We start from the raw sequence: 24,076 nt of genomic DNA, 5'->3' as shown, positions 1-24,076 counted from the left end.
ACTACCTGTTGTGTATTAAAAAATGCAATCCCTACACATTGCGAAAACGTCTTAAGTCAACGCCTACAACTACAGGTGAAAATTATTCTCTGGTCTATAAATATGTTACATCTAGCATTTACGATTTGTGTGTTTGCATAATATTTTCGAGTTAATATAAATATTTTATGAACTGACATATAATTCTTATTTAGATTTAGTACCTTTAACATATATTAAATATATTACTTACTACTTTGAACATAAAATATTTGTAGATATATATTTTACTGCACAACTGCTAATTTAAACAGCTAAAAGGTTCTCATTTACGTTTTGCTTTGAGAGTTTTATCCATTTAGCATAAATTACAATTTCACTTCTCAAAATTTTAAATAATTTCAAAAACTGCAGACTTTGATTTACGATTAGTTGTTTAAAATATGTTTTTCAGGGCAAACTTTTCTTAATTTGTATTTTTAAGCAAAAGTTATAAAAAACAGCTACTGCAAAATATGTTATAAATAGATATCCTTTATAAAAAAAAACCATATGACTACGAATGCGGCAATATTACAAAGCTATTTTCAATATTAAATTTGAAAAATAAAAATACTTCATTCTTTATATGCATTGGCAACAGGAAAATCTGGATCGATTCCAAAAATGCGCATGCTTACGAACGTGTTGAATGTGATCAAAATTTTTAAACTGAAAACAAAGATAATTATTGTACTGGATGCAGTTCAGTGGAACTTTACAATTTTTGTGACAAATTTAATAACGTATATCGAATAATCTGAAGCGCGAAATCATGGCAAGATCTAAAACCCGAACGATGAAAGTAAAACGAACTGTTAGCCGGCCAACAAATTTTGCCCAGAAAGCAATTCAGTTTGACATACAACGACTTCACCACAAGCTTCAAGACAATTACGATCAGCCTGTAGATAAGAAAGCCACAGTATATCTTCTGGCAGTACTGCAGTATGTTTCCACAGAAATCGTGGAGCTCTCCGGAAACGTTGCTAGACAATCTTTACCACGTGCTAAGGCTTTCGTTATTAAAGTAGAAGACATTGAGAAAGCTGTCCATGCTGACGAAGAACTAAAACAACTGTTGACCACTCTGCAAAACAGTTCGTGAATTCAGATTTGCCAAAAATCGGAATTCCAGCATAATTTAAATGATGGGGAAAATTAACAAAATTTAACTTTGTATTTTCGTATTCTAAAATTTAATCTCTAAAAGACATTGGTAAAGCCGTCATGCTGACGAAGAACTAAAACAACTGTTTACCACTCTAAAAAATCGGAATTCCAGCATAATTTAAATGATGGAAAAATTAACAAATTTAACTTTTAATTTTTATATTATAAAATACTTCACTTAATTTCATCACTACTCATTATGCTGTTGATTATGTGTATTTTTTCTAAAGTTATAATTATCACTTTTATGTTCAGATAGCTTTATTTTATGCACTAGATACATGGGTAATTAACGTTGTTTTTAACTATATTAACTCGTAATTTTTCCATGTTTTGAAAATTAACTTCTCATATGTACGTTAAGTTATCAATCAAATTTTTAAAAAGCTTATGTAGAACTATTGCTCGTACATTTTACTGTATATTAGATAATTTTGTTCTTGCAGTGTAAATATTTTCATAATATAACCATTTTAAGTTGACTAGATTTGCTTATTTTGTCTCCAACAAGCAAAATACATTTAATTTACACTTTATATTAATTTTACTGTTGCGTTAATTTCAGAAGAAAGTTCGAAAAAAGTCGCACATTTTCAAGTATAGATACATTCTTAACTAATTCTTATTTTTTGCTGTAGGAGTCTTATTTAAATTTACTTTTCTACAGTCCTTTTCCAATTACAATACAAACACAGCAATCTATTTTCAGTTTTAAGGTTCCTACTTACAAATGAAGCATAATAGCTATGTACAAAAATCTCAAAATATTAAATTCCTAATTATAAGTATATATAAAATTATGGTGCTACTTTGGTAGACGGTTGCACGGATTTTTGGCGATTTACGTTGGCGCAATTGTTGGCGCCATTTCTACAAACGTCAGCCATCTTGAAAAACGCTGTTTTTACGCATAGTAAAGTATTCAAAACTTAAAAAAAAATAAATATCGTTAGAAATAATGGATTAATTTTTTTGTTGAAAATGTCGTTTTTTAAGATGGCAGGCAAGTGTAAATAAATACATTTACTATGAGTATAAAATACTAAAGTAAGGTTCTTATTACTTTCATATAGCAAAGAAGAGAATAAAAACACCGCTATAAAAACATTGTGCCAACGTTTAATTAGATTAAAATATTACTGAAATTGAATATCGAAATAAAAAACATCATCCGACATTTAAAAGAATTAGAATATTATTAAATTTAAATACTTTAAAATACGTTATATAGAATATAATATATATATTATATAGAATAAATACATTTACTACGAATATAAAATACTAAAGAAAGGTTAAATTATTACTTTCATATAGCACAGAAATAGAATAAAAATACCAGTATAAAAACATCGCGCCAACGTTTAATTGAATTAAAATATTACGTAAATTGAATATCGAATTACAAACCATCATACCAACGTTTAAAAGAATTTAAATATTACTTAAATTAAATACTTTAAAATAAGTAAATAAGAACGCTTCGTACACTAGAGCTAAAATGACAGCAATTAGTTTATTGTCGGTAAAAAAGGAGGAATGTCTAATAATTTTCTTACCGTTACAGCGGTTATTTCTTCCAACATGACCACAATATCATATACGGCCGTCTCAGAATCGGCTCTTCTAACGATCTTCATCTGTGATCTACATTTTCGCACTTCATTGAAGAAGCAATTAGCGACATTTCCTCCAAAAATTTAAAATAAATTTCCTCTGACCCTTGTAAGAATTTATAAATAAATCTTTGATTAGGAAAGCCAGGCTGGCGAAAATAAGGTCTCAAAGGACAATTTTTTGATTCCGAAACCAAAAATTCTTGGTGCTTATCAAAAACATTCATCTTTGAAGGAGACATTTTTGAAGAAATTCGAAGATATTAATTAAATTTTAAAATGGCGCGGTAATGCACAAATTTTCAGCAACCTATCAGGGAGCTGATTACAGCTCATTAATGCACAAATATTCTATAACCAATCAGAGAGCTTATTATATCACGCCTAGAATTAAAATTATTTAAATAATCATACATAATAAAATCATTTTAAAAAAGAAATGCAAAATTAAATTGTATTTTAATATTTAACAGCCATAAATAATGTTTAAAACATTAGATTAAATTTATAAATATTAAAAGCAATTACTTTTAAAGTAAGGTGACGTCACTGATTACATCATCCACAGCATAAAATTTCATAAAATATGATAAAGAATAAAATTTTTATTTCAAATAAAAATGCAAAATTAAATTGATTTTTAATATTTAGAAGCCATAAATAATATTTAAAACACGGAATTTATGCATAATAACACGCATTATTTTTAAAATAAAATGTCAACAAAGTATCGGTTACCATAAATAACTTATCCAGCAATGGGTTTACCATAAGTCGTATTACTCGCCAAAAGAAAAATTGCCAAAAACTCGCCAAAATCCGCGCAACCGTCTACCAAAGTAGCACCAAATTTATTAATTAAATGATATCTAAAATCAGTAAACAATGGTTTTTACACATAAATAAATATAATGTTATAGTTCATTCTAAGTGTAAAAAGAACATTATTTTGAGAAGACACCATTCAGTAAGTTTAGTAAAATATTATTAAGATTATAAAAGAAATAGTTTATTATAGAGTAGATTATAAAAGAAAAGTCCATTCATTTTCCTAAACATTCCAGTTTATGACCATCTAAATTTTATAGGAAACTATAAAATAATTCTGAAAAAAAAAAATAAAATAAATGCTGGAAATAAATGCTGAAAGTTAAATTCTGAGTTAAATTTGTCTCCGTCATTGACATCCGAACAGGCAAATAATTCAATTTTAGTAACATTATATTGTATTTCCTAAAATGGGATAAACCAAAATACATGGCGACTCAAAAGTCCTCTGGAGTGGTTTTATGATACGGGAAGACAAGTGGGAGACACTCGAGTTCGGTCCGTAGGGATACATGGGAAGCCAAAAGTCCTCTAAAGTAGTTTTGTGATACGGGAAGAGAAGTGGGAGACCATCAGATCCGGTCCCCGAGGATTCTGCTTCAAAAATGAGATGGAGCTGACTGTCACCTACCACCACCTAAGTCCTACTGTCACCTATACAGTGTTCAAGGCCTTTGCCAACGACAGACTCAATCCTGTGCTCGTTACCACAGTAAAATTCGTATACTTGATATGATTAGGTAAGACAAGTAAGACAAACCACAACAATAGAAATACGAATATGCTTAAAATAACAATGAATAAGAGTAAATACTGTTCAGAAGGTGTCACATAACGCCTTACCCTATGATTTAATTAAAACATCCTATAACTTGCTTGAAAGTAATAGTGTGCTACGACTATCTCTGAAAGAAGTTAGCAGAAATGAGAATTGAGGCACAACAACAATTTTGCAGAACAATATTAATTTTCCTTACATGTAGAATAATGATTGTCAGTCCCATTCAGATCACTTAACCCATTTATGCAGCATAGTTTTATTTGAATTTTACCATGACTTGCTATCGAATTTATTCTTTATATGACACTGAATTAAAATCTTTAATTTCAACTCAAATATTTACATAGCAAATGATAAGCTTACCTTGTTGTCTACTTTCTCAGATAATGCAATATGCAGAGGGCAACCTATGATAGGAGATCCCATGTTGACGTCTGCTCCAGATTCGATTAGAAGCTTGACCATTTCTGGGTTCCCTCGTAGAATCGCAAAATCGAGAGGACTTGGTTTCATGTAATCAGCAGAAAATCTCACAACTGCGCCATGCCGTAATAATAATTTAACCGTGTCCATGTTGCCACTCAGTACAGCATAGTGGAGAACAGTTCTGTTATCATGGCGTTCGGAGGTCATGTCGTTCACATCTGCCCCATATTTTATTAAAATCTTAGCTGCCAGAAGGCCCTGTGGGTGCCTACAAGCCTTCATCAGAGGAGTAAGACCAGTTCGATCTCTCGAGTTCGGATCAGCACCATATTTGAGCAATAATTCTAAAAACCGAGTGTTCAAAGGACTTATCAAATTGATCTCAGCGCCAAGAAAATACCTGGCGTTGGGATCTGCCCCATTCTTGAGCAAAATTTCAGCGACTTCATAATGACCATTCTTAATGGCAAGCCGTAAAGGCTCATCAGCAAGAGTAGCTCGAGGTGGATTTCCAAGTGCCTTATCATTTCGATTTAGCTCCGTGAAAGAAACTCTGGCATTGTGCTGGAGTAAAAGAAGAACTAGGTCTTCATAACCACGTTCTGCACACAGGTGCAAAGCTGTATATCCAATCTCGTCCATAGCGTTAGGATCACAACCTCTGACCAGCAGAAGGTTAAGAGCATCGAAATATTGCTGAAAAGCCGCATAGTGAATGGGGCGCAAGCCCTGAGTCACTGGTTCATTAACCTTAGCTCCGCAGGCCAACAAAATTCGGATGTCGTCCAATGGAGCACATCGAATTATACTATCTGCAAGTTCCCTTTGAAGTGTCTGAAGACAAGCAATTGAAGGCATGATTCTTTGACTACTGTAGATGAACGAAAGTCACTGTTGGAAGAAAAGAAAGAGAAAGATTAAAACGATGCTTTAATATTTTTGCATAAACAACTTCAAATTTGCAAAGAACAACAAAATTCAAATTTGCAAAGAACTATGCTATATTAATTTTCCTTATAATACTATCCTGCCTCATGATACAACTCATCTGCTGACCTTTAATTACCAATATTTTTGGTTAAAATTAGATACAATCTAATTCATGCTTTTTGGAAACTTCGTAATGCTATCTTTATTAAGCAATTCAATTACGTAACAAGAAAACCTTTAACTGCTGACTGTTAGTGTGGCTTTAAACTCATCCCATTCCACTAAGAGTCTACAACGTAAGCTTTATATCCTTGGTTAGTCCAATACCATGTTCGACGTTTACCACACTTCAATTATTATTTTATTGCTTTATAAGGTATTTCTCCCGCCTTCTTAGCGAGCCTTCGTGGCGTAGTGGTCTGCACGCTCAGCGCGTAATTGAGAGGTCCACGATTCGATTCCCGGCGAAGGGGTTGCTAATTTTTCATCAGGTCTGCTTCTCAAAAATACCTAATGTCTTTCCAACTATAAGTTAACAAAGTAATGTTTCTTGGATATATATCTATTATAGAGGTTTAAAGGTTTTAAATATTAATAAATATACATTTAATCCAGTTCTAAAAATTGGATTAAATGTGAAAAAAGACACTAAGATTTACCCACCAGTTATATTTATGATTTGTTTCATACTTGGTATTTATAAATCATAAATCTGGAGCAAAAGTTCTATTGATCCAGGGGATGAAATTCGATAACAGAATTTCCATCCTTTCAAAATTACTCCTGTTGTGAGATTCTTTAGTCAACTTTCAAACGAGACTCCTTAATCATTATGGAAATTACTTCTCCAAAAATTAAAAGCGTTAATAATCAAAAAATTTATCAGTACTTCTTCAAAAATTAAAAACGTTAATAATAAAAAAATAATCAGACTTCTCCAAACCCAGTATACGAGAAAATAATTTCAGCAGTTAAAAACCTTTAACTGAAGTGTAATGTTCTTTCTTCAGATAACTAATACCTTTTATTGGTGTTTTCCATTTGCTCACGTGTTTCAGTGAAACCATCCAGACTCTCAATGGTTCCGAACAGTTTTCGCCTTCTATTAAGTTGGTCGCCTCAGAGAATAAATATATCTATCACTGATATTCCAGGATAGTGTTAGTTTACTCTTCAGAAGTACTTTAGGATGGTCACCGTGAAGAATTTCACTATATTTATTATCCAAACATACGTTGTGATGCTGCAGCAAGTAGTCATTAATGTTACAGATGTTTTGATTATGGGAGTGATGACTGTTTTGATTATGGGAATCAGATTGTTCTGATTATGGGAATCTGATTGTGAAAAAACGAGCAATACTCACGCTAATTTTCCTATAGTTTCAGTTCTGTACACGAATAATTGTTTAATTCTCTGGTATTTTGTATCCTTCTAAATGCTATGTTTTGTTGAAAACTACATTATCAGATAATTATTCTTCATAAAAAAATGTATTGTGAGTCAAGTTCTTTTTTAAGTATTTACATTTTGCAATAATTTTTAAAAAGGATTTACTTTAAATTTTCAGATGCTTTCATTTCTCTGTCTATTTCCCGTGAACGAAATATAAACAGAATATAAATTCAGAAAGCCTTTTATAAACCATTCGTTTTGTATGTATCGAACGTTGCGTGAAACATATATTTAGAAAGCATGATTACATCAGTGCTGAATGTACCTTTGATCTCGCAAAAAATATTCCAAAGTCGTATGGAACGGTAAATCCTAGAACACTTACAAAATATTTGACATTTTAAGGAACATATCCTGGAGTGGGACAATGCACTAAATGCCGTATTGTCCAGCATCTTCTACCTCTGGTCTTTATAACTGTGACCAAACAATTAGAATTTTAAGAAAGTATCAATGGCTACTGGGAATGCCTTCTGGAAATTTTTTAAAAGGTTTTGTATGGAATACCATTCGTCTTACGATTGAAAGCAAAGAAATAAAAAAAGTCGCTTTAAGGAGGGATTTTAGGCCTTTTTATATTTAACAATATAAGCAATTCACTAGAACTTTTTATTTTTAAAATTTCTGGAATTCTAAAATTTCAAGTCTTCATTTATTTCACGTCTGCTTAGATTTACGCCTACGCTTTCGTCAAATTCCTATCTTAGTTTACTTTCTATAAAAATTTCTTCGATGTTACTGTCCAACTTAAAATATTAAAAAAATTACTGATACAATTCCCCACATCTACAGACACCTTGTAATATACTAGGTCAGTAAAATAAATGAGAATACATTACATTCCGAAATTGTTTTTAGAATTCTAGAAATAATAAGACATATGATTAACAGACATCTCTACATTCCAAAATTTAAAAATTAAAACCAAAAATAAAAGTCGTGAATTAACAATTTTGAGTAAGTCTAATCACTTCTATGGTTCAAGCGTCAAAATCTTTACAAACTTCAGTATCAGTCAAACTTTTAATCCAGAACTACTTTTGTAACGTTTGATGAAATTGATTTGAATATATCAAAAATGTAAATTATGTAATTTAAAAAGGAAAAATACATGGATATATATCTCTAAAATTTATATTTTTCTTAGCAAAATAATATATAATTTTCACTCATTAATAATAGTGTCAGATAAAATGCATAAACTTCAAAAACAAAATTATATAATAATAAAGCAAAAAGTAAATTTTTCCTTTTGCCTAATCTGAGTATATGAATCAGCTAAAATGTTTATTATTTTTAAAAACCTATGTTTTATATAGATAGAATATTGTAAAAAATCACAATGTTTTAAGACAGTACTTGAAAAAATATTTGTGAATAAACATTACGTATTTTGTGTTTAAATTTGGGTCTAATTTAATTTTAGTCAGAAAAAGATTGCTTTGTATTTTCTTAGATACCGAAAGGAACGAAAGTTAAAAAGTTACATTAAAGCCAATATCACTTATCCATTTAAATTATTTAACTGATAAAACATTAAAATTACCTAAATAAACAATAAGTCTAAAGAGGGAAATGCCATGGAATTGAATAATTTCCATTTTAAATACGAAAAGACTTTATTTATTAACATTTATGTTTAGAAAACAAGCAAAACGCAGTTTCAGAAATATGTTGCTGTAGTTTGTACATAGATAGCAGCAAAATCTGACTTCATGATAATATATTAGGAAAGGTGGATCTTAAGAGAATTTTGTAATGAAATAATTCTTTTAATTACGTACTATGAATCTTTATCTGCTTAATGTAGGCATTTCGACCCGTAACCACAAAACATTGATTACGCAGTAATATTTCCTGATACATCAAGTAAAATACACCAAGCAGAGTAATTCTTAAGCCATATTCGCTGCATCAAAATTTGATATCATTCTCACAATTTTATCTTTATTGATGTTGCCTCTCGTTAAAGAACTAGTTCTAAATCTGTGGTTTTTGTTTAGGTATATAAGCAATATAATTTAAATGCAGCATCAACCTACAATTAGTTCAGGTACTTGACGGCGATGCTTGCCAAGTTCTGTCCAAGAACTCAAAATGCTATTCATCAGAAATTACATCTTGCAAAATTTCTTGAAGTCAAAGACCGCTAGTCTATGCACAATGCTGTCTGGGACAACGAGAATTGTGTAACTACAAATCTGTGAGGAAGGAATTCCAGGTTAACCCGGAGAACAAAGCCATCCTCACCTGGGGATCAACGTACTGAATCATACCCAGCCATGCGCACCTTTCGGTGTGCTTGAACCCTTTACCGGTGGCAAATTAAAAAAGAAAAAATAGGCTAGGTGAGTTCCTCGGAATACAAGGTGTCGCAACTCATCCTGTTATTTTTAGTGCTCCATCATAGTTGCTCAAGTCTGGGGATGGATATGGCTGACTTCCAAATTTTTAGCTGAAAAGGATGAGAATTGCGCAAGTTCCGTGAACTCAACGTTTTTGTTCTTGCTTTCAGTTAAAGAAAATATTAAAGAAACTACTCTTCAGAAAGGTTGAAAAGCAAATCAACATCATAAACTGATCTTGTTTGTAAATAATCGTCAAGAAATTGTGAACAACATCGCATTTCACTAATCTGAGATGATGCAAACTTATGAAACTTGAAGGAATCGTAGAAATAGGATGACGAAAAAGGGTTATGAAGAAACGACACGTAGTACTTAACTCTTCAATATAAATTCTACTTATTTTTGTATCATTACAGTTATTGAAATCTAGTTACAATAACTGCCACTGCATCAAAGTGCTTCTCAAGAATTTCAATTATCATTCCTTTACTGCTGTTGTTGACAAATTTTTGTTGCATAACTAGCATATATATATATATTATTCAGCCTTATGATATCCGCAGATGATTTATTACAGTTTTTCCAATTAGTTCTAACTACAAAATACGTATCTTCTCCATATAAAGATGTTCATTTAATTGAAATATGTAATTATTTCTTTTCATGGTATCACAATAACACAAAATGTGATTGTTGATACAAGAAACCTACAAATTACTTTTTTTGGTAAGTATGTGCTTTTTATACCCTAAATCAACATTGTCGTGTTTGTATGCTGTACAAAAATATATTGTTAGACGTAAGAAAAATGAATTTTGATCAGTCAGTTCAATGATAATACAAATAATGATTGAACGAAATGTTTAAATAGATAAATTATTAAAATATAGTTGAAAGGTTTACTGAATTCTTTTCAGGGTATCCTAAATATTACACTATATCACTTTTATGTAACTATTCAATATACGTTTTTCCAAATGGCCAGAGATTTGCATCTGTTGAAAATTGGCTGAACCCATCGATCATTTAACTTTTATTAATAAGGGCGTTGCGCAGAGCATACTGCAAGAGGCGACTAAATTTAAATACAAACTCATTACGAAAGAACAAAATTCAGGGAAACTCAAAAACGTATTTTTAACATGTATTATATTTGTCATTCATCTAACTAAAACAAGGCTCTCCTGTCGTCTAAACTGGTAAAACTGTTTTATTTAATCATTGTAAATGAAACCTTAAGTTTATTATTCAATATGTGAAGTACTAACCCTTTGAACTATCTGAAGTATTAAGGCTTCATTAACAACAATAGCTAAATATATTAACAATTATTAACATTTCGGAGTGAACTCAAATTTCTTTTCCCTTTTCGTTCTTCGTAATTTTCATATAACTGATAAAATCATTAAATCACAAAAAAATTATTCATTTGGTCAACTCGAAATGTATGTCATAAAGAATTACTCTATCAATACATATTCATAACAAAGAGCTTATGTCATTATTCTATTGACTTTTTGGTTCACTGTATTACAGAAAGAACGCTTCATGTAAAAATTAGTTATATACAAAAAGACATTGTTACTAACTGGCATAGCTAAAATATTGTGGTTGTAAATGAAATGGCCAGTAGATAATGCCAGATTACAACTAGATGCGGAAGACAACAAGCACTAAGGTTATACAAATTTTTGTATGTCATTTGGTAACGTTACATGTGGAAGAAGCATATGCAAACTTTTTTTTATTCAACGAGCATTAAACACCGCATATTACTGGCATTAAGTCAATCATGAAACCTACTGAAATAAGGTGACAATAATTTTACAAGTTCAAGGTAAGAAATTCTGCAAAGGGTTATAGTAAAAGCGCTGGAGGCAGAAATGCTGAAAGAAATAGCACTCGCCTTTAGTTTTCAAAATAGCGCTGAGGAGATCTAGGCCTACAAAATTAACTTTTGGCTACACTTCTTTCTTCATTGATTCATATAAATAAAATTATTTAAACCAATCATATCCACAACAATCCATGAATAAGATCGTCCATACACTAAATACAGGGCAGCCAGGAAAACATTTTCCCGAAGGCCCCTAGCGGCCTAACCGCTCAACCGATCGAAATGAAATTTCAGATGTCGTTATTTGTAGGTATACGCTCAAGATTGTAGCGATTTAAAATAATAGAACTCTCAATTACAAGGAAAATATTTCTAAGCCTTCGAATGGCAACACCCACTTTTTAAAGAAGGGTACTTTAAAGGACCGATGACAGCATGAGACAGGAGAGAGGAAAAAATTTTATTGGAATTACAAATTTCAACATACCCATCTTCACAGACGATAACGCATTGCAGGTGGAAGATTGTTGACAGTAATGAGGAACGTAGAACGTAGACTGTAATGAGGAACGCAGGACGAATCTGTATCCCGTTTTATAGCATCTTTCAATTCTTACAAATCTCTTGGATTTGATGCGTGCACCTCAGATTTCAAGTAACCCTAGAAATCCATCGGAGTGAGATCGGAGGATTGCGGTGGCCACGAAACCGCAAAGCTGCGGGAGATGATTCTGTTTTCAAAAGTGATACACGTTGAGAACTTGTAATTTCGATAAAAAAAATTTTCAGTCTCCTCTCTTGCGTTGTCATTCATCCCTCACAATGCTTGCAGATGTTTTACTTCCGCAACTTTCGTCATATGTGTATCATTTCAAGGCTATTTATAAACTTTCAATGCTCTGATCAATTTGCACAGGAAAAAAAAGGTGATTGTTGCCATTCGAAAATTTCGTAATTCGATCACTGGTGCCGTACTGTGACAGCTCTGTTGTTTTAAATCATTACAAACTCAAGCGCATACCTTTTGAAGTTTCTATTCAGAAGGTTGAGTGGATAGGCTACTAGATGTTCATATATCGGGAAAGTATTTTATGACTACCTTCATGCACTTGTTTCAAAGCACTTGACAATAACAGGAATAGAAAGGAAGCTCGAATACGTTGGGTGTTATAAACTCACTGACAAAACCGTGCTTTTGGAAGAGTTTTCTTCTCTCTTACGAAGAAATAAAGAAGAAAGATTTTTATAAGACTGTGAACGAAGTGGAAGGACTCCAGGAAACCTTCCAAAGAACACTTTTGCATCCTCAGAAATATTGTTTACTATGTGATGCTCTTCCTCTGGTGTTATTCACTGATCATCCTTTCTACGAAGCAGAACGATCGGCAAGTGTATGACAAATTGTGCTTTAAGCCTCAGCAGTCTCAAACTTACGGTCAGTGGACAACAGTTTTATTAAGTTGAGAATTTTCGTCATACGTGTATCATTTTAAAGCTATTTTTTCAATGTTCTGATCAATTGGCACAGGAAAAATGGTGGTTGTTGCCATTCGAAAATTTCGTAATTTGATCACTGGTGCCGTACTGTGAGAGCTCTGTTGTTTTAAATCATTATACATTCGAGCGCATACCTTCTGAAGTTTCTATTGCAGAAGGTTGAGTGGATAGGCTACTGGATGTTCATATATCGGGAAAGTATTTTTATGATTACCTTGCATGCACTTGTTTCAAAGCACTTGACAATAACAGGAATAGAAAGGAAGCTCGAACACGTGGGGTGTTACGAACTCATTGACAAAACCGGGCTTTTGGAAGAGTTTTCTTCTCTCTTACGAAGAAGTAAAGAAGAAAGATTTTTATCGTAAGACTGTGGACGAAGTGGAAGGACTCCAGGAAGCCTTTTAAAGAACACTTTTGCATACTCAGAAATATTGTTTACTATGTGATGCTCTTCCTCTGGTGTTATTCACTGATCATCCTTTCTATGAAGCAGAACGATCGGCAAATGTATGACAGATTGTGCTTTAAGCCAGTAATCTCAAACTTACGGTCAGTGGGCAACAATTTTACTAAGTTGAGAATCAGTTTTAATTGTATATTTATTGGAGTTGTAGTGCTTATGGTTTTAAAGACATAAAGGTATTGAATGAGCTTAACTGCGTAACTGCTGTTGAAGAATAAAAGATAGACTGTATAAGTTGAGACTTTATCACTGTACGCTTCAGGTATGTATTCAGGTACATGTATTCAGGTACTGTACGCTTCAGGTATGTATTCAGGTCTATGTATTCAGGTACATAAAGCCATTTGAATGGGATAATGTGGGAAGAACTCCCAAGTTGACACAGCCAGAAAATTTAGATTTTTAGCTGAGAGCTGGTGACTTTTCCACATTCTGAAATTTCCGGTTAAAGTTGAAAGTTACTTATTTAATTGTTAATTCAATACACTTTAATTACCTGAAATAAATGTCAGTCTAAAATTTAATATTTACCTGCCAGTACGTTTGAATTACAATGTATAATCATAGAAATTTCTTGCAAACACCAGCGTATAGACTTGAATAAAAAATTTAAAATAAATACAAATTTGATTTTTTTATTTTGTGTTTCAATCACTATTGCTCATGCATGTTTTAATAAATATTCATTAAGTAAAATTTAAAATTTATTAATTTTATCATTATTATAGCTTTGTTAAAAATGATTTTAATTTTTTTTTAATTTTCTGCCCGTCAGCTGCATTTAAATAGAGAATTCAGCCAGCATGAATTTTGAGTTTAAGACCACTGCTTTAAGCAACCAGCAATTGTGAATAGGTATGGAGTTTCAGAATATCGTCCGATTACATATGACAAATTGTATATCACGATCACATAAAACGTCCCGACTACACAATAAATCAACATAATGGAATGCAAAATTTTGCTCTATCCTCCATACTCTCCATACATAATAGATTATCACTTTTCCGAAATAGATTATCACTTTTGTTCAAAATAATGCTTAGCCAACAACGCATTAATTTATCGAGCAGCAGAGGATTTCATCACTGCCAGAGATACTGATTTTTACTAGCGCCAATATTTATTTCTTTGTCTGCTGTAAATTGTCAAAACGAATTTTTACAACTTATTGAAAAGAAGTTGAAGAATTGCTGAACGCTTTGACGAAACAAGCTAACAACATTTTACGGCCAAAAGAAAAATCTAATATAATTCTTTTGTGATTTCAGTAAATCTGGAATCAGAAACATTGTTTCAAACGTATATTCGACTTTTAGACTGCACTGGATAAGTTAAACAACAAGAATCAAAGTAATGTTTGTAAATTTTGCAGGACTAGTTTTGATGGTTTAAATACAGAACCAACTTCTTCAGCTGCCTAAGTGCAAATAAATGAGATAGAATATGGTGATAAGATAAGAATAACTGGAAAGAAGTCAAGTTACTGGCGCCATCTATTGATGAAACAAGAAAACTAAAACAATTTCCTTAAAGACTGAGGGTAAAAATGGATTGAAATTAGGGTCGTTAACTAGAACAAAGATTTTTCTAAACGTGAGATGCTTCTAAAAATCAAATTCAGCAATTTTGAATAATTTTGACTGCAGAAAAAAAATAGAAAGTGTAAATTTTCTGACCAACAGTACTGGGCAACAGGGGTTTTCTGTGTTTCTTTTTTCCTAACGTAATTTTCACATTCTTTACCACGAAATTTTAGAGCTGTTTTAGTTTGATCAGTTTAAATTAAATTACACTGGCAGGGAATGGTAAATACCCCAGGCATTCATATCCGGAAGGGTAACTTTAGGTATGGAACTGGGAATTTCGTTGATAGAAGAAAAAACAACGCGAAAGTTAAATATAACCATTATTTAGAGTGTTATTTTAATCTAAATTTTAAATCATACTTTGCAAAACAACTCTTCTACCCCAAAATTTAGTAAACATAGGTTAGAAAAAAAGCCGTTGTTTTTTAAGAAGGACTGATTCTGCCCTCATATCTGTACTTGCAATTATTTACTGATATTATACGAAAAAGAATTAAAACTACAAACGCACATACTTGCATAAATGTGCCATTACCGACAATTTCGCTAAAATGATTTATAAATGATTTAAATAAGTTAAAATGCGTGCTTGATTCTAATAAGACAGATAATTTATCTATTTGATTGCTATCGGCAATTCAAATTTTTGGAATGTTAATTTTCAATTTATCGTACACCATCCTTTTCATTTCAGTTCTTTAAGTGATTATACTTCAAAACAACTATATCAAGACGGGTACATTAAATTATCCGTCACATATCAAGACCTGATACATCAGATTATACAATATATGATTATACTTTATGTGGCAAAACAGGTACTTCAGACTGTACTTCCAAATATCAAAACCTGATATATAAGATAGGTATATCAGATTATTCTATACACCAATATACTTCAAGACGAGTATATGAGTTCATGGAATATATTTTTGTTTTTATTTCTTTGGCAAATATATGAAATTTAGAGAAACTATGCATTCCGTTTATGGCAAAAATTTTAAATTTCATTACTGGTGAAATTATTACAACACTGTACATACTTACGGATAATATCATGAAAACGTTTAATTGATATGACTGAAATTTGATTAAAAATATACATTTTTATTCTTGGAAAGATAAATCCTTTAAACAACTCGAAAGAAATACTTTTCTTCGACAAGCTTAAAAATTCCTTTTAGGAAGGTTATCTAGTTTTTATTATCTCCAATAAGCGAATTTGGCGTCTTGATAATATTTAAAAAATGCTTAAAGTTAATACTTGTTGCAAGCCTCGTGCATAGGCGATCTATTGAAAACAAATGCAAATCTACATCTTGTATAATTAAATCTTTTCATTATTAAATAAACGCTGAAGTCTCCATGTGGCAATAATTTAAAATGAAATAATATTACAGCAAATTTCTTCCTACCACACTTTGTTTTACATTATGATTTTTTTGTTCTGCGTCTTGAATTTCCAAAGGATTAATTGATAAATTTGAATATAATCGTAACTGTTTGGCTTAATATCGTTCTACCAGTTAAACTGGCATCAATATAGAATAAAATTAGAATAAATGTTTTTAAAGTTTATATTTATATTTATATTTTATTTATATTTTTTAAGTTCATATTTATTATTATTTATTATTTAAGTTTATATCATATTTCTTGCATTTTTGAATTTTTTAAAACTTTAATGGTAAACTTTTCTAAGTATTAGATTCCAATTTGAAATTTTTAGATTGAAATTTAATTTTTATACAATGCCATGGTAATTAATAATGATATAATTACTGGAAGATCACCATGCTTCTAATGAAATTAAGCCTCGTTAAAAGATTATTATGATATGCAAGTACAGAAAGTAACCAAACGTCTAAGATTGTTCACTTGTTGACCATTACCGCATCAGTAAATTCCTATTATATGAAAATCTTGTTTACATTCTCATTTTCAAGATTAATTTTTTAGAACTACTTATAAACTATTCGCACCTTTGAGAAAGCTAACATTTTCTAAGTGACGTAATATATTACATTTCATGAAACACCTAGGTAACCGTTTCAGTGTTAAAAGAAATAGTATATAACTAATTAAAAATTTATCATTCTGAATTCTGGCAGCATTTCTTTAATCAGACTTTCCATTACATTCATTTAGAATGCCATATTACTAGACTTATTTTAGACGATGGTTTATTTTATTATTTCTTGAGTTGGATATAAGCCAAGGTGGATCCCGGGAAATCTCAGCAACAAAAATTACTTTTGAACAGCGGAAATGTATTTTCTAAGAGTACAGGATTTAATGACGTAATAACTCCCTTCTCTCATAAAAAGTGAAAGAAATATTCACGAAGATATTGGATATTTTTAAATTAAATCCTAGCATATATCCAGTTAATTTAAAACAGAAAACTAAAATAAGGGAATAAAAAAGTGTTCACCTTACATATACATTTCTCAAAATAAATAAGTGTTCAAATCACGCATACAATTTTATGTAATTATTTCCTAAAACTGTCATTAACTTAAAAACATCCACCACCTCAAGAATTTATTGCACTTTTGTAAAATTTGATATTTTTATCGGAATTAGTTATTTTTATAAAATGTTACATCCTCATAATAATGCTTGCATTAATTGTCTCAAAAACCTTTAAATCTACCGAAATTAGTTTGTCTCGAAAGCCTTCAGAATCTGCATATGTTCTGTTATCTTTTCACAGTCCTAATTGCTTAGTATCTAAAACATTCTTTATAATAAATGTACATAATTTCTTACACTATGAAATTCTAACATCATACATCTTTCTTCAGAAACTACTCATACTAGTTTTATCGATACTTATTTCGAGTTAGATTTTAATTTTCTTCACCCTATTCCTTCTGTACTCTATACCTTGTTCATTCATACGTTTTACTGCTAAATAGTGCCTATTAATTAAACCGTTAAATATAATTTACAGAATATTTAACAGGTCAAAATAAAGCTTCGCTAAGCTGATAAATGCCCTCTTAGCTAATAGCAATAAATTATTAGATGAGGGCTCTAGCTATTTTTGAAAGAATAATAATAGGGCAAGAGATTTATATAAGCGATGCAAGTTATTGGCTAAATGTTTATAACCACCTTTTGCACAAAACTTTTTTTATCAGAAATACGTCCAATGAATTATACAGAATTAGACAACATTGTTATTACGTGGTCCAAAATCGTCATGGAAAAAATGCAGTCAATTTCTTATTAATCGAGGGCAGATTACTGGGTCCTGTCTCCTTTTGTTTTCCTTTCTCTTTTATCTACGGAATATATAAAACGTACACACTCAAATAGGATGACATAAAATGATGTCAAAGACATAAAATGATGTCTAATTTGCGAATTGCTTTTATACATAACAATAGGCAATATAATTAAGCACTGCATAATAAAGAAAGGTTCTAACCAATTTTATTCACGCAAGTTTCAATTCAATGACACTTAATTTAATAATTTCTTTACCATTTTGCTTTTTTCTTTTCTACTGATGTTTACGCTTCTACTATTTATATTAAATTATTTATAAAACAGTAATAATTATTAATAATTATTAAGTAATGCTCAATGATAAACATTCGCTCTGCTTGGAGAAAACTCATCTCCATCTTGCCCTAAACAAGCGGTTTTTAAAAGTAATAAAATTAAACTGCAACTGAAATTTCAAATGATGTATTACTTGTAAGAGTACGGGGATGTCATCCATTAAAACAATCTGATATTAATATCTATTTTACAATTTCCATAATTTTTTTAAGCTGGATGTGGGCGACTTTTGAACCATCTTGTATAAATCATCTCGAATGATAATATGAGCATTTAACTTAAATGTAATACATACAACGTAAATACATTCAAATTTTACCATAAGTAGTGGCACTAATATGCGTAATCGTAATTCCGAAAGGATTTACATATACGAAAGAAGGCTTTTTCACATATTAAGCTTTAAAGCAGAAGCTTCAAAAGTTTACATACTTAGTTACTTTTTTTAATCAGCTCATTAAAGTACTACCTTCAAATAAAATAACTATTGAAATTGTAAGAGTAATTACAATAAAACGTAAAAAGAAATTAAAAGACACTTAAGCCAAGTTCTAAGCATTTTTCAATTCACTTTAAGATAAATTTAATGTTATCAATCAAAATTGGCTAAGGGTTTAGTACAACTTAAAAATACCGGAAAAAAGGCATAGCTATGCTTAATTTTAGTATCAAAATCATCTCAAGTAATTTAGCTTTTACTTTTCTTATTGACGGAAAGTTTTCGCTCATATACAGTTCTAAAATTTTCATGTGAATTGTTAGATTACGTGCGAGCATTTAGACAAAGTCTTAATATATTCCACAGAATACACAAAATATATACTTGCATTATATTTACATATACGAGGACTTTATAAGTATGGATATTTAATTTCCGTCCAATGTATTCTTCATTATGCTTCCCGTGTACTAAAAACTGCAGTTAAATTCTAAACACCCTTCACTGTAGTGGAGCCACCGTCAACTGTACTATGATCAGATTTTAAACTAATATGACAGCTAATCTTTAACCTAAAAGGATTCATTAATTTATTATACAGCGAAATATAACTGGCCGTCTCTTAGAACTATAACAGGTACTCAGTCCGCCTTAACGCAGTTTGATAACTTTTTATAGAAAAAAATAATCATGACTTATAGTAATAAACACAACTTTCATTACATGTAGGTTTTTAATTGGGCATTCATTTTGAAAAGCAATCGATGAACCCACTTATAAGCAATTTTATTTTATTTTGCTCCAATGGAAATTTTATGGTGATTGTTTTAAAAATAGATTCAAAATAACTATAGCCTCACAAGTGGCCGAGTGTTTGAGAACGCTGAATACTGGCTGCTCGACCTATTTTGTGTTCGATCCCAGGTTAAACAAGTTGGCTGCACGGTTGGTTTTCATGGCTTTCTCCGTGTGTAAAGTGAATACGAGTTAGTGTTCTTTAAAAAGTCTCGACGAAGACATTAATTCTCTTAGACAGATAGACCTCGTGGTAAAATACTATACTCCTTCAAAATTGTTAGCACAGTTTCTTTCACTATTGGTAACTAACTAACTAAACTTTATACGTGCCTCGTCAACTAAATGACACTACACGACTGGTTTAAGCCCAACTGAAAACCCCCGATATCAGGCACGGGGCGGGCAACCAGTAATAAGCCACCTTGGAGATGGTCTAACACTCCAACTGAGGTCCCGGTGCCCACATCACCAGGACAACAGCTTCAAAATCGATCTCCACCAGAAACACTGGCCCACCGCTACACTGGTCAACCAAGACCACCGTTCCAGCGATCAGAGACCACGATGGGGTGGGCTTATAATAAACTTGGCGCTTTGACCGGTCGTTGAAAATGCTACCCACCAGTACTACACGGGATGCCCCTGTCCTTAGGCTTTGCATGGAATACCAAGGACAGCAGTGACCAGACTCTCAATGGTCCAGTTTACTATTTGGCTACCAATACCCTGGTGGAAGGGACTTACACCAGCCAACCCATGAAAAGCAAGTATCAACTTACTCCATGGGCCTTCGGGAACCGTCAAGTTCGAACTATTATACCCCCGTGGCCGAGACTGCCTAGGTACAGATCCTAGCCAGTAGCTTCGCAGAGTTCTCTACGTCGACCCCCCGGGGGGTCACTATTGGTAAATCACATTCGTACATATTTTAAAATTGCTGTTTAAGATTAAAAAAAATTTACGTTTTGTCTATAAAAACCATTCGAACTTTGAATGCAACAAAAGAAGGCATAAGAAAATCGCAACGTTGCCTTAGTAAAACTGAAGAATTGTTATGCACGGTTTCCAGAGCTTAACACATTCTGAAATTTTAGCGACTTCCATTAAGGATGGTTTCTTTTATGCAAGTACCCTGTGATGTAATTTTACTCTGAATTTTATGTTAGATACTATTGCTTTTCTTGAATTCTGCAGTATTGGTTCAGAACAGTGCATAAGCATCACACATGATCGTAATACATTTTTTTCCTTCAATTTGCTTAAAATGGTAGCATCTTGCTCCACTGGGTGAAAACGGCAGCAAGATAAGAGTATTTTTACACTTAACTCCCAGATTCACGTGCTTTATCTGTATTGCTTTAAGCGCGCAACAACTCGTGATGCAATATAAACAAAACAAATATCCTAAAGTTGCTAAATACAGACATTAAAGTGCAATACTTAAAACTGGCAAGTTAACCGTTTCTCGTGACTGCTTCATTTCAAGAATTCCTTTGTTCAAAAGTTTGCCCAAAGTCATGGATGAAATGCATTTAAAATGGCAATGCTTTCTCTCACATGACGATAAGCTTTCCAGATTTAACATATGAAGCTGTTCCAATCGGCAACTGGCCAAAACTTCAAAGGATCTTTGTGTGTACCTTTTAGTAAAAGTTAGAGATGATGAATTACGTATAATTCAGGTAAAAGATTCACAATTCCATTTCTTGGCGTGTTTTGGTTCAAAAATGGATGAAGATATAGAAATTTGTCTTATCGCTACTGATGTTCGAAGTCTATGACCAAGGAACGTTGTACGGCAAGATATTCCATAAGTTTTCCAGGCGGCTATTTTTTGTCTAAATAAAGAATTAACAACAAAGCAGTAATAGCTGGGTTCTAAATAGCTCAATATTTGTAGTTTTCAATTACTTTAATTATTAGGCAATAAAATTCAAAAATATTGAGAGAAAGAGTTTATCTAAATTTTTATTCCTTAAGTGTAAATATTTCAACAAAATTCCATATTGTATTCGAAACCTTGTTTTAAATATTATCAAAGAAATGAATATGAAAGGCATGGGCAGATTAGATTATGGTCAAGAATAAGGTATGGATGCATTCGTAGAAGCTGTTATTAGATAAAATCTTCACATTCGTATATATTCATATATATTGATATAAATATTCATCTTACACATGAGGATAACTTCGAAAACTCTCATATAGCTAGCCCGTTCGTTGGAATTTGAACTCAAAATGAGCTATCAATATTCAATGGTCTTGCCACTTAACCGTTAATGGATCCCATATGAGTTGAAGAAAAGCTATTTAAAACTTTTTTTTTTTTTTTATTTCAGGGTTAATTCAGTTCAATAAATTAAATCTAATCTTTCAAACTAAGAAAATTCAATTCAACCACCTGAAGAAAAGCTTTTAATATAGACAAATTTTCAAATCCTACAAGCTTAATTCTTTTAGCAAACAGTTGATGATTCGTGCATCATTTTGTTTAAATTATTTTGCTTGATGATATAAGATGCAATAAAATTTTGGTTTTAGCTTTTACAAATTACTTAATGATCTTAATTATTTACGGGAAATACAATCAAGGATATAAAAATATGAAATCAAAATTATTATAGTACTATTATAGTTTCGACAATAAAATTTAAAAACAACTATGTTTATTATTTAATCTAATGGCACAAAACTGTTATCAGATTTATTAATTAGTAACAAATAATTAGTTACTAAGCGAAATTACTTTCATTCTAACGTATTTCAATAACTTTCCAGTCATTTTTATAATTCAGTTTTCTTACAGAAACCTATATTTTGTACTCCATTCAGCCTTGGAGAATGTCCAAACGTAATATATAGCAGAAAAAAAATACTCTATGCTGAAACAAATGTACAGTATTACTATTAATAAACGATATTTGCATTTCTGTAGAGTTATAAAATCCTTTCTCTAAAAAAAAAAATCATTCGTCCCTCCCCACTCTTTTACCTGTTATATGATAATGAAGAGACAAATACTTTGATATGCCTACCTGTTCAACATTTTCTATTGAGAAGTCAATAGTGAGAAATATTAATATAAAATATCATAAATCAACTGTAAACAGTCTTCTAACAAATTAATTATAAAGAAACGTTTGTGTAAATTGCGAGTTGTTAGCACTTCAGCATTGAAGAATTTATCACAAACAGAAAAAATACCGTTTATATGCAAATTGAAAAGATAGAACTTTACTAAATAAAGCAAATTATATGACTATTAAAACGTAAAAAATAAAATATGTGTTTTTTGCTTCTTTAACAGAATGTGGCAAAGTACGTGAGAATTATCCGCGTATTCAAAAATTTAAAAACTATGAATTTTTTATTTTATTTTTATACTACGTCTGCTATTATTTTTGAAACATTCATCTATCTTTGAAAATTTACTTTATCGATTGAATCATAGCATTTATCTTAAACTTTATCAATCGAATCCCAGCATTTATTTTCAGACAACTATAATTGCTTTAATTTACACCTTAAATGAATACTGATTGTAACTGCAGAGTTTTAAACTGAATTTAATTTTGCTAAATTTAGAAATAAATATTAAACTTAATAGCATGCCTATTTTATTTATTGCCAAATGATGGCATGTTACAAGGACTGCTCTAAAAAAATACTAAAACCCTTCCAATCTATTATGTACTAAATAGTCTAATATCATAGAACGTAACCACGGAACACGCCAATTGGTGTTGTAAATAAAACTTGACGCTACCTGCGCGGAGTATAAATTGCCATAACGGCAATATGATGTACTATGTGAAATGCTTTGACTCTCTCTAAAATATGAACATTCCGAATCCAAATCAGCTGTCGTTTAATTTAGTAACTACAGCAATTAAAAATAACTATAAATCTTTTTTTTTTTTTTTTTTCCATTTTTGGAAATTGTTTTTATTAGCATAATACGACAACTGGCGTTCTTGTAGTTTAAGTATTATGTAGGATGGCAACTGGCTCGAAGTTGTTCAAATGTTAATAATAGAAAACTTGAGTTTTTATTTAAATTAATAAATCTAAATGATTAAATTTTCAGAATCTCATTTCTTGCACCTACCTTGCAATGAAGACTTTCAAGTTAAAGATTTGTATTCCTCTTCGTTCTCCTTCTTTTATCAGACTACAGTAAATGTCTGGAACTTCAACAAATAAACAACAGGAACCGCTCAAACGACTAGATATTCTGAAGGTTCTTCCTAGAGCCAATCTTTTTGAATTCTGAAATTGCGCAGTAATACCTCAGGGTCTTTG

The 24,076-nt window shown here is 31.3% G+C and overlaps 1 protein-coding gene across 1 annotated transcript in view; it reads right to left on the bottom strand.

The window, feature by feature from the left end:
- The window catches only part of LOC118202096 (ankyrin repeat and SOCS box protein 14-like), a 34,105-nt gene extending 10,066 nt beyond the window's left edge, over positions 1-24,039 (bottom strand). The window contains exons 1-2 of the mRNA XM_035374250.2: positions 23,883-24,039; positions 4,780-5,733 (exon numbers count right to left, since the gene is read on the bottom strand). Of these exons, the coding sequence (XP_035230141.1) occupies positions 4,780-5,700 (921 nt within the window). The 5' untranslated portion in view covers positions 5,701-5,733; positions 23,883-24,039. The remainder of the gene's footprint in view (positions 1-4,779; positions 5,734-23,882) is intronic.
- Between the last annotated feature and the right edge of the window lie 37 nt (positions 24,040-24,076).

The sequence above is a fragment of the Stegodyphus dumicola genome, chromosome 6 (assembly GCF_044657685.1).
Source record: "Stegodyphus dumicola isolate Sdum_Otavi_A_Nest chromosome 6, ASM4465768v1".
NCBI classification, from domain to species: Eukaryota; Metazoa; Arthropoda; class Arachnida; order Araneae; family Eresidae; genus Stegodyphus; species Stegodyphus dumicola.
The sequence above is the reverse complement of the archived record's forward strand: the minus strand, read 5'-3'. Positions and strand labels throughout refer to the sequence as shown.